General features: G+C 41.2%; 1 protein-coding gene across 1 annotated transcript in view; it reads right to left on the minus strand.

Annotated features, from left to right (window-relative positions):
* The window catches only part of jazf1b (JAZF zinc finger 1b), a 43,026-nt gene that overhangs the window by 3,758 nt on the left and 27,115 nt on the right, over positions 1–12,153 (minus strand). The window contains exons 2-4 of the mRNA XM_062063040.1: positions 10,599–10,671; positions 7,834–8,030; positions 7,585–7,754 (exon numbers count right to left, since the gene is read on the minus strand). Of these exons, the coding sequence (XP_061919024.1) occupies positions 7,585–7,754; positions 7,834–8,030; positions 10,599–10,671 (440 nt within the window). The remainder of the gene's footprint in view (positions 1–7,584; positions 7,755–7,833; positions 8,031–10,598; positions 10,672–12,153) is intronic.

Genomic DNA, 12,153 nt, shown 5'->3' on the forward strand with positions numbered 1-12,153 from the left:
ATTCTACACACTGCTCGATAATGTTCCTCAGAGCGAAGATCTGATCTATGCAGCCCCTTCCTCTCCTGAACCCTGCTTGTTTCTGCCGTAGCTTCTGATCATTAGTGGAATCGATTCTGCCGAGTAAAATCCTGCAGAAGACCTTACATGGTACTGATAGCAGCGTGATGCCCCTCCAGTTGTCACAATTTTGGAGGTTTCCTTTCTTGGGGAGTTTGACAATCAGGCCCTTGTCCCAGTCTTGAGGTATTACTTCCTTCTCCCAGATGTCTTTAAAGAGATCAGTAAGCACATTGACAGAGGTGTTAAGGTCAGCTTTCAGCATCTCTGCATAGACAGAGTCTATGCCGGCGGCTTTCCCATTCTTCAAGGCTTTGATGGCAAATTTGACCTCTTCTTTACTTCGGGGGGTTGTCTCGATGTCAAGGAGACTTTCTGCTGATGAAGGGTTGGCAGGATCATCTGGCTCCGGGCAGTTGAGTACCTCAAGGAAATGCTCAACCCATCTCAAGATCTGGTCACTCTCAGTGGTGAGGATGTTGCCCTGTTTATCTTTAACAGGGGCCGGCTGGCTGTTGTACTTGCCTGTGAGTTGCTTTGTGATCTTGTAAAGCGTACTCAACTCACCCCGTGCAGCTCCACACTCAGTTTTCTCTGCTAGATCCTCAACAAAGGCCCTTTTGTCACTCCTTGCACTCTTCTTTACCTCTCTGTCCTTTTCCTTGTAGGCTTTCTGGAGCCGCTCATGGAGCCTGTGCGATTTTGTGCTAAGCATCTTGGCTTTCAGCTGTTTTCTTTCTTCAATTCTTTGCCAGGTGCCAGGTGTTAACCATTCTTCGTTCCCTCTCTTTCTATAGCCCAAAACTTTGGTGGCTGCCCCTACGTAAGACTTTTTGATGTTCTCCCACTTGCCTTGGGTGTCTGAGTCTTCGTTTGCAGGTTTGGCGAGAGCACTGAAGCGGTTCTTCAATTCCAGGCAGAACTCTTTGTTGGTCTTGGGGCATCTTAGTTTGGCTACATCAAGATGTTTCCTACATTGACTCCGCTTTGGCGCTTTCCTTAGTTTCAGCTTGATAATGGCTGTTAGAAGGTAATGGTCGCTGTTGACATCGGCTCCACGATAAACTCGAACGTCTTGGAGAGACCTGCGCCACTTTCCATTGATCAAGATGTGATCAATCTGGTTGGTAGTGGAACTGTCAGGTGACTTCCATGTGAGTTTATGGATTGTTTTGTGTGGAAAGATGGTACCACCGATGACGTAGTAGTTGGTCATGCAGAAGTCAACAAGACGCTCGCCATTGTCGTTCATCACACCGCACCCGTGCTTCCCCATAGCTCGCTCACAGTCTGTTATCAGCGCCCACCTTGGCGTTGATGTCACCCATGATCACTAGCATGTCATGCTGGGGAACTTTACAAACTGTCTGCTGTAGCTCCTCATACCACCGGTCTTTTTCCTCCTCCTTTGCTTCATTGGTTGGTGCATAGCACTGAATGATGGTGAGCTTGCAGTGCATGGAGTTGAAGCGGGCTCTGATCAGCCTGTCGCAGAGGGGTTCCCAGTCCAGCAAGGTGTTGACCTTCTCCTTTGAGACTATGAGGGCCACGCCGCGCATGTGTTGACCGGAGTGCCCAGAGTGCAGGATAACTGTGCCATCACTCATCACCTGGCGTCCAGAGCTGGTCCATCGGCACTCACTTATTCCCAGGATGTCCAACCTGTATCTTCTCATTTCACTCGTGACCTGAGCTGTTTTGGATGTGTCGAACATGGTGCGGACATTGCATGCACCCAGGCGGATCGTAGTTTTGGGTCCCAGTAGGGTACCTATCGCGCTCCTGACTTCCTGTTGAAGGCTTTCATCAGGGGCGGTCATACTGCCAATAGGTTGGCTCGAGTCTACTGAGAGGTCCATAGTAGTATAATTCGTAGAAGTTTCCGTAACGGTAGTGTCTTTTTACAGGGTGGGGTTGTTGGCCCCACGCCCAACCCCCAACCTGGAGGACCAGGTGCTGTTTTTTGTCTGGACTCTACCTGGAATACCTGCCCGACATGGTTGAACCTGCTGGGGGCATAGCCCCCGTCGGTATAGCTATCCAGATCACAGAGACACGCAAGGTTCCCCACCACGACAAGGTAACAGCACAAGGGGAACTCAAATATGTAAGACTTTGACTATATAAATCAGGGTTCCCCGAATTTTTTGACCCGGGGGCCACATTGGGTTTAAAAAGATTTGCATATATATATATATATATATATATATAAAAAAAAATAAAAAAATATATATATATATATATACATACATACATACATACATATATATACATATATATATATGTATATATATATACAGTATATACACACATACATATATATATATATATATATATATATATATATATATATATATATATATATATATATACAGTATATACACACATACATATATATATATATATATATATACATATATATATATATATATATATATATATATATATATATATATATATATATATATATATATATATATATATATATATATATATATATATATATATATATATATGTACGCCGGCAGTTCTTGAAGCTGAATACGCGGAAGGCCCCCGGGCCGGATGGTGTCTCCCCCTCCACTCTCAGACACTGTGCGGACCAGCTGGCTCCTGTCTTCACTGACATTTTTAACACCTGTCTGGAGCTATGCCGCGTGCCGTCCTGCTTTAAGACCTCTACCATTGTCCCTGTCCCCAAGAAAGCACGGATCACAGGACTGAATGACTACAGGCCGGTCGCGCTGACGTCTGTGGTCATGAAGTCCTTTGAGCGCTTGGTCCTGCCCCACCTCAAGGACATCACCGCCCCCCTCCTGGACCCACTGCAGTTCGCCTACAGAGCCAACAGGTCTGTGGATGATGCAGTGAACCTGGCCCTCCACTTCATCCTGGAGCATCTGGACTCCCCAGGAACCTATGCTAGGATCCTGTTTGTGGACTTCAGCTCTGCCTTCAACACCATCCTCCCTGGACTGCTACGAGACAAGCTCTACCAGCTCAGCGTGCCCGACTCCCTCTGCAGTTGGATTAATGACTTCCTGACAGACCGAAGACAGCACGTAAGGCTGGGGAAGATTGTCTCGGACAGTCGAACCACAAACACTGGTACTCCTCAGGGCTGTGTACTCTCCCCCTGGCTCTTCTCCCTGTATACAAACTGCTGCACCTCCAGTCACCAATCCGTAAAACTGCTCAAGTTTGCGGATGACACCACCCTCATCGGGCTCATCTCGAATGGCGATGAGTCCGCCTACAGGAGAGAGGTGGACCGGCTGACGTCCTGGTGCAGCCTCAACAACCTGGAGCTGAACGCCCAGAAAACAGTGGAGATGATCATGGACTTCAGGAAAGTCACAGCCCCACCACCCCCCCTCACCCTGATTGACTCTCCCACCCCCGTCCCCATTGTGGACTCCTTCCGTTTCTTGGGCACCACCATCACCCAGGACCTCAAGTGGGAGCTGACCATCAGCTCCCTCATCAAGAAGGCCCAGCAGAGGATGTACTTCCTGCGGCAGCTGAGGAAACTTAAGGTGCCGACCGAGATGCTGGTGCAGTTTTACTCAGCCATCACAGAGTCCATCCTGACCTCCTCCATCACAGTGTGGTTCCCTGGCACCACAGTCCAGGATAAGAATAGACTGCAACGCATCGTACGTGCTGCGGAGAAGGTGATTGGCTGCAAGCTCCCATCCCTCCAGGACTTGTTCTCCTCCAGGACCAGCAGGCGTGTGGGTCGGATCACAGTTGACTCTTCTCACCCTGGACACACACTATTCTCCCCTCTTCCCTCAGGTAGGAGACTACGCTCCATCCAGACCCACACCTCCCGCCACCTGAACAGTTTTTTCCCCTCGGCCATCAGGCAAATGAACAAGAACTCCTAACAGCAGCTCCTTGAATTCCTTGAATCCCTTCTAAGTCTATCTGATAGCTCAGTCACAGCTCTTTTTATACCAAATATGTGTTATATGTGTTTTATGTCGCACGTTTGCACCAAGAAAAATTCCTAGTTTGTGAACCCGTTCTCAAACAATGGCAATAAAACTATTCTGATTCTGATTCTGATATATATATATATATATATATATATATATATATATATATATATATATATATATATATATATATATATATATATATATATATATATATATATATATACTAGCTAGCTAGCCATGTCTTAAAGTAGATATGTCCGATAATGTTTTTTTTGCCGATATCCGATATTGTCCAACTCTTAATTACCGATTCCGATATCAACCGATACCGATATATACAGTCGTGGAATTAACACATTATTATGCCTAATTTTATTGTGATGCCCCGCTGGATGCATTAAACAATGTAACAAGGTTTTCTAAAATAAATCAACTCAAGTTATGGAAAAAAATGCCAACATGGCACTGCCATATTTATTATTGAAGTCACAAAGTGCATTATTTTTTTTAATATGCCTAAATAATTTCCGATATTACATTTTAAAGCATTTATCGGCCGATAATATCGGACATCTCTATCTTGAAGCACCTCTTCCTGAGGGCGTTACAGTGTTTAGCTTCACCTTTATCGTCAGCTTTCAGGGCAAAATGCGTCTGTTCTCTCTTTTCTGTCTACACCAGTGGTTCTCAAACTTTTTTTGTCATCCCCCACTTTGAACAAGGGGGAGTTTTCAAGCCCCACCTGCCCCCATCGCCCCAACAGAACGCTAATGCCAAGCTTAACATTTTCAAATTTATCGAACATCAAGTAACATCAAGTTTTATACATTCAAACTCAATAACATAAAATAAAATCAAGTTCAATAATAAATAAAATAACTGTGCAGCTGTGGTATAACTTGCATCAAGTTCAATATCAAATAAAATAACTTCATCAATTCAATAATAAATAAAACAAAAGTGTTATTACTTGCATCAAGTTCAATAATAAATCAAAAAAAGTGTTATAACTTGCATCAAGTTCAATAATAAATCAAATAAAAGTGTTATAACTTTCATCAAGTTCAATAATAAATCAAATAACTTGCATCAAGTTCAATAATAAATAAAACAAAAGTGTTATAACTTGCATCAAGTTCAATAATAAATAAAACAAAAGTGTTATAACTTGCATCAAGTTCAATAATAAATCAAAAAAAGTGTTATAACTTGCATCAAGTTCAATAATAAATCAAATAAAAGTGTTATAACTTGCATCAAGTTCAATAATAAATCAAATAACTTGCATCAAGTTCAATAATAAATGAAAATAAAAGTGCCACTTTGCAATCTTTGCCAAAAAAAGGAGGACAGGGCAAGTGAACATGAGTTTTATAGTACTCCAGCATTAGTGGCTGCAATGAGCCTGTTTTGCACTGCACAGCTTTTCAAATCGGGGTTGCAGGCTTGACACTGCCACTGTTAAAACCTCATTGAATTCGGGGCTGAGCTGCCTTGATGCGGGTGTTTCCCGGTGAATGACACATTGTGTCCAATGCGCATTTGGCGCAACCCTCTTTATTAGAGCCTGCAGCCCGTTTCTTGACTTTGCCATGCGCGCCATCAGAGCAAAAGCCCACACAGTTTTCCCATTTAAGGTCGTGTTCTTTGAGGAAACTGTCCATTATCTTGAACAGCTCATCAGCAGTGGCTCTATTTTTTATGTATTTGCAAAACAGCAAATCCTCGCACAGTGACTCGCCATTCACAAAGCTTCCGCTTAGCCCCGCCCCCATTAGTTACTGTTGCTATGTCAGTAAACTTTCGCTCCTACCTAGAAATGTAAAGCCTACAGGAAAAATAAGTAATTTACATTTATCTATATAGCGGATTTCACAGACAGAATCACAAAGTGATTTACAGTGTGTATAGAAAATGAAAGCATAGTAAAAAACAAAAACAAAGAATATAATAATAAAAAAATCAAAAAAATCAAAGTGAAATTTCCTCCCCTTCCTCGCGCCCCACCTGTCATGTCTCTATTCCCCACCAGTGGGGCGCGCCCCACACTTTGAGAAACGCTGGTCTACACACTGTGTCTGCTTGTAAGTGCTCCGTGATTGAACACTGCCGAACATGCTCCTCCTCTCGTAAAACCAGCAATGTCACGATGTGACAACGCGCCGTCATGACCGGGATCCGGTACTTTTCAAACAGAGTATAGTACCGTTTTTGATTTATTAGTACCGCAATACTATACTAGTACCTGTATACCGTACAACGCTGATATATATATATATATATATATATATATATATATATATATATATATATATATATATATATATATATATATATATATATATATATATATATATATATATATATATATATATATGTGTAAGTATGAATGTATGTATTTTTTTAGTATTACTTTATTTATTATTATTATTATTATTATTATTATTGTATAATAAGTACATTTTATTGTATTACTTCATTCATTATTTATTTATCATTCCTGTAAAATGAGGACTTTAAAAAAAAAATATCGTCATAAAAATGTACACTTTTTCCCTCATCATATTATATTGTTCATGTAAAACGAGAGGGTTTCTTGATTTCACTTCATTGATTTCACTCCTTTCTTGTAATATTATGTTTTTATTTTTGTAAAAAAAGTTTTTTTAGTATTAGTTTATTCATTTTTTTAAAGTTATTCTGAGGAATTGTTTTGTTATTAGTTCATCCATCCATCCATCTTCTTCCGCTTATCTGAGGTCGGGTCGCGGGGGCAGCAGCCTAAGCAGGGAAGCCCAGACTTCCCTCTCCCCAGCCACTTCGTCCAGCTCTCCCCGGGGGATCCCGAGGCGTTCCCAGGCAAAGTCTTCCCAACGGGTCCTGGGTTTTCCCCGTGGCCTCCTACCGGTCGGACGTGCCCGAAACACCTCCCTAGGGAGGCGTTCGGGTGGCATCCTGACCAGATGCCCGAACCACCTCATGTGCTATTAGTTCATTCGTGATTTATTTATAATTATTTTTATTATTGTAAAATGAGAACTTTCTGAAAAAATATTGTCATAAAAATGGATACTTTTGCCATCATTATACAGTATATTGTTCATGTATATTAAGACGGTTTCTTGTAATAATGCCATTTCATTATCTTTATTTTTGTATAATAAGGCTTTTTTTTAGTATTGCTATATTCATTATTAATTTATTGTTCATGAGGAATGTATTTTCTTGCAAACTTTCAATTCCTGTAATATTTTTTAAATTATGCCTTTATTTTGTATTATATCATTACTTTATCCTTGTAAAACAAAATGTTCTCTTCAATAGATTTTATTCTTGCAATAATTACTGTATTGTTCTATGAGGACTTTTTTCATATTATTTTTTCTTCTCCTAATAATGAACATTTCATACTAGTAATATTTTTATATATATATTAATTGTGAGCAAATGAGAACTTTCTTTCTGCAAGATGGAAAATAATGGTAATTCAATACATTGCTTGTCATAATATTGTCCCATAATATAGTCCATGTATGAATATAATATAATTGATGGTCTGTTTAAAAAGTAAAGAGCAAACCTTGTATCTCTTCTTGCAGCCAGGCACGGGGCAGGCGAAGGGCTTCTCGTCGCCTCCGTTCATGCACATGGAGCTGAGGATGGATTCTGAGCTGATGGCGCTCTCCGTGGTCCACGACTCGTCGCTGTCGGACTCCTCAAAGTCGACGTCCTCCTCGTCGCACTCGCTGCCTTTGTGGGGAATCAGAAGTGGAGCGTGTTTGTTTCAACGAGAAGCTGCAAAGTCCCAGTGTGAGAGTGTGACGCTCACCTGTGGGCGTGCTGCTGCGGAAAGATGAGGAAGGGGTGATGGGAGGGGTGACTGGAGGGGTGAGGTTCCCGCTGGTGTGGCGAGGTGGCGTAGACACGCTGTTGCGGGACAGGCTGCCCGTCAGAGACACAGATAACTTGGGCTGCATCTTCTTCTTCAGCGCATCATGCTCCCGCCTCGCAGCTTCTGTCATGAACCTGCGGCCAAAGGTGAAAAAGCAGAAGGTACAAATAATTTATTTTTGCATTTATAGAGAACTGCTTAGAAAAATATGTTTTTCATTCTTCTTCTCAAACTGCTTTGCCTCCTTCCTGAATCTTACCATCTTACTAAGACATTTTGGACAAAACCTTCTTTCCAGATGTCCCGCACAAATTTCCCCAAATCGGTGGAAAAACATGTCCGCCATCAAACAAAACATTGGCTATTTGTCTGATGATTATGATACTTTTAAGAGATACAGTATGTGTTACAAGTCTGCTAGCATGTCTTTTAAAAGCGCTACAAATGTCATTTACAGTCATGAAAGAAACAATTTTCTATTGGAGGGTTTGTTACATTTTGTAAAAAAATTTACCGCTGCGCAATTGCACATTGACATGAAAATGAGTTCTCTCAAGTGATTCAAAGAACTGAGCGATTACTGAATCATTATCTGTAGTTAATTCATCTCACCTAAAAAATGCCTATAATCACCCTTTTATTTAAGGTGTTTCTATTTAGGCCACAGGATATAAACGATAAAGTTAAAAGTTAAAGTCCCAACGATCGTCACACACACACTGGGCGTGGTGAAATTTGTCCTCTGCATTTGACCCATCCCCATGTTCACCCCCTGGGAGGTGAGGGGAGCAGTGAGCAGCAGCGTGCGCCACGCTCGGGAATCATTTGGTGATTTAACCCCCAATTCCAACCTTTGATGCTCAGTGCCAAGCAGGGAGGCAATGGGTCCAATTTTTATAGTCTTTGGTATGACTCAGCTGACTTTAAGAAAATGTTCTACATTTTTTTTTCCACAAGTTTTGTTGTGTTATGAAACTATACAGGATTCTTCCAAAGAGGGTTTTTTTCCCATGTTAATTGTTTTCATTTCAATGTGTAATTTTGTCACAGGTGTATGATACACTGGGAGTTATTCAACAATACCCCAAAGCCAAAAAAAAAAACTAAACATGTAATGTTATTTTTTTTATATTGTCACAGTTGTCAATTTGTATACATTTACATAACACAAGTTATTTTACTAATTTAAAACGGTAACATTATCTAATACAGATAATTAAGAAAGTTTGATATTTTTGTTAAAGACTGAAGTTTTCTAAAAAATTTGAGCAAACATTTTTCAAACGTGCTAAATAAAGATGCAAAATACTGCCTGCAAAACAGTGATCAGCGTTGGCAAATCACATAGTGCGTGCTGAATATATATAATTGCATTTTTCCTCCCAGTGTTTTCAGCATTTTGATGATCAGCATATATTCTGCATATTCATGAAAACAAAAACGCTAAATGGTTTGCTCTCCTTAGTCTGCTCAATTAAAGGGGTCATATTATGATTTTTGTTTACATTTAAAACACTTCCTCGTGATCTCCATAACGTGTAACGGTGGTTCTTTGGCCAAAATGTTGCATAGATTATGTTTTACGGACCATCGTCAAGCCGCTTTCTGACCTTCTCTTCAGGATGGGCCGTTTTGTGGGCGGTCTTATTTACGTGCCTCCACTTCGACTGCGTTTTTTTCCCCGCCATCCATGTTGTCGTTTTTAGAGCTTCCATATGGAGTTTACTGACAGCTATAAGTTAGAACTATACACTGCTTTGTATTAGAAATGGCAACAGCGGAGGATGCATTTGCATGTACGAGCCAGTCTGCCGCACAACAAGAGGATAGCGACTACAACGTCAGACTACAGGTACATTTCTACCATGGAGATATCCGCTGACGTCACAATTTGGAAAACGTCACAAATGAGGCAAATTCTAAACGGATCGTTTGTAGGAAGTATGAAGAAAGGCAAGATTGTTTTATAAATATCTCCCCCATGCCTCCATGGTTTGATTTCAAATTTTCAGGACTTGCAGATCCCAAATACACACAAACAGGTACCAATATGTAAGCAAAGTTGGTTTGCATAACAGGTACCCTTTCAGAGACGCAATCCTCTTAGCACAAGTTTAGTAAATCAGCTTTGCGTGTGATATGAAGTTTGCACGTGTTTTAATACACACACTTTTAGTAGATCAGGCTCATTACGCATTAAATGCTGTAATTCATTAATTTTGACACCCTTAAATAAAATGTACACAAACAAAGCAATTAGCTGATTTTGGCACAATACAAAACACATTAGAATAGGTTTTGGGATATCAAAAAGGAGCAGTTTTATGTTTAAAAAATATCTTACAACAACACTTGTGTTTTGTGTCTAATGACTTGAGGTTTTTAAAGAGAAAAACCTCCTTGATCTCCAATTCCATCAAAAAGATGTAGACACATTTATGGACAGTGAGCTCAAGGGCGCGTCATAAAAATTGTTAAAGCAAAAGTAGAATTAACAAGTGAAGCCATAACCACATAAACTTATGTCCATGCAGGCTGGGAGGCAGCTTAAAAAAAGAAATAAAAATAACACGACTCCCTTCTCTTCTTATCAAAGCTGACTTGATGCAGTAAACACAAGCCAGCTACAAAATGCAACTCCTTCAAGGAGCCACCAGATGACGTGAAAAGGGGTTGGTTGTCCGCTCGAAGGCTTTGTTTACCTGTTGATGTAGCTGAGGGCCACATAGGTGGGCTGCTGCTGCTCCTGCTTCTCCAGAAGGCGAGGGTCTGTGTCTGAGCAAGAAGAAGCAAACAAGGATGGTTAATAGCCTAAATATATACAATGATACATTACTGTATCACACACATTTTAGCACCTCTTTTCAAGTAGCAATACTGTCCAAAAGAAACTTGGATGTTTAGAGTACACTGTAAAACATGACCGTAAAAACTATGGCAGAATAGCGAGAGTAAAACACCATAAAATCCAAAATAGTTTATCATAGTAGTAAATGCAGGGGATTCCTGCAAACCAAAAAATAGTAGATAATCTAAATTACCTTGATTATATTACATATACACTGTAAAAAAAAAGAAGCACAATTTACGGTAAAATACTGGCAGCTGTGGTTGCCATGAATTCACCGTAAAACAATTTAGGGCCAATTTTAGTGTTGCCAATCAGCCTTTCCCCAGGTGCATGTTTTGGAGTTGGGAGAAAGCCGCAGCACCCGGGGAGAACATGGGTCTTTCTGAACACAGAAAGACCCCTAGCCCAGGAATCAAACCCAGGACCTTCTCACTGTGAGGTACAAGCGTTAATCACTGCTCCACTGTGCCGCCCTGTCACCAATACTCGTATCTGTAAAATGCCTGTGTTTCCGAGACATGTGAGCGGTACATGAGGATTTTACCTTGAAAGTATTTGTACAACCTTTCACTGGACAACTCACAACATGGTCTTCCGCATTATGTTCCTTCAAGTGAGCTATTCAAAATCAGACCAGAACATTTTGTTTTTCATTTTTCTCCTGGTTGTTATTTTCAATAGGTCATAAAAGATATCAATAATTATCGATATCAACCGATATAAAACACTTGTATCATGAGACAGTTTTCAGCCATATTGCCCAGGCCTACTCATTTACATGGTTTATATCACTACTGTATATCTGTTCTCTGATTGGCTATGAGACCACAAACATGAGACAATCCAAGCAGTCCAACTTTGGGCTAGTTTTTGTTGAGTCAAACATTTTGCACTACAAGAGTTCTACTCTTCAACACACCCACCACATTGCTCATTCATGACTACACTGGGAACCAGACATCCACGTTGTCCAGCGGTGCTAAAAGCGCAACAATAGCCAATCTCCACACCCTGAGGTGGAGCAGGCCTCACTTCAAACGCTCCTCACAGCGGCGTCCATGTGGGAGAAAAGATAGCCCATAAAAATGTAAGCTTGCTGTGCAGCTCAGCCTGACGGAGCTGTGAAAGACTGCTACCCCCATGTGGTGGAGAAACGCTGCCGGCTTCCTTCCACCAGCTTCATTAGCGGTCCATGTGGTGAGAAGCACCCCTTCCATCCACAGACACAGAAAGATGTCGGCAACAGCGCCATCCGTCTGCCAAACGTTAGAAGCGGCCCAGAAAATCGTGTTGTGAGTGTTGCGCCTCCCAGAACATCACTAATGAGCTTCTATGAGCGTGATGTCAGCTCGCTCAAACAGCAGTGGATCAATCTGCTCCCACACACTGTAAATCACACACACCTC

This window comes from Entelurus aequoreus, linkage group LG11 (assembly GCF_033978785.1).
Source record: "Entelurus aequoreus isolate RoL-2023_Sb linkage group LG11, RoL_Eaeq_v1.1, whole genome shotgun sequence".
NCBI lineage: Eukaryota > Metazoa > Chordata > Actinopteri > Syngnathiformes > Syngnathidae > Entelurus > Entelurus aequoreus.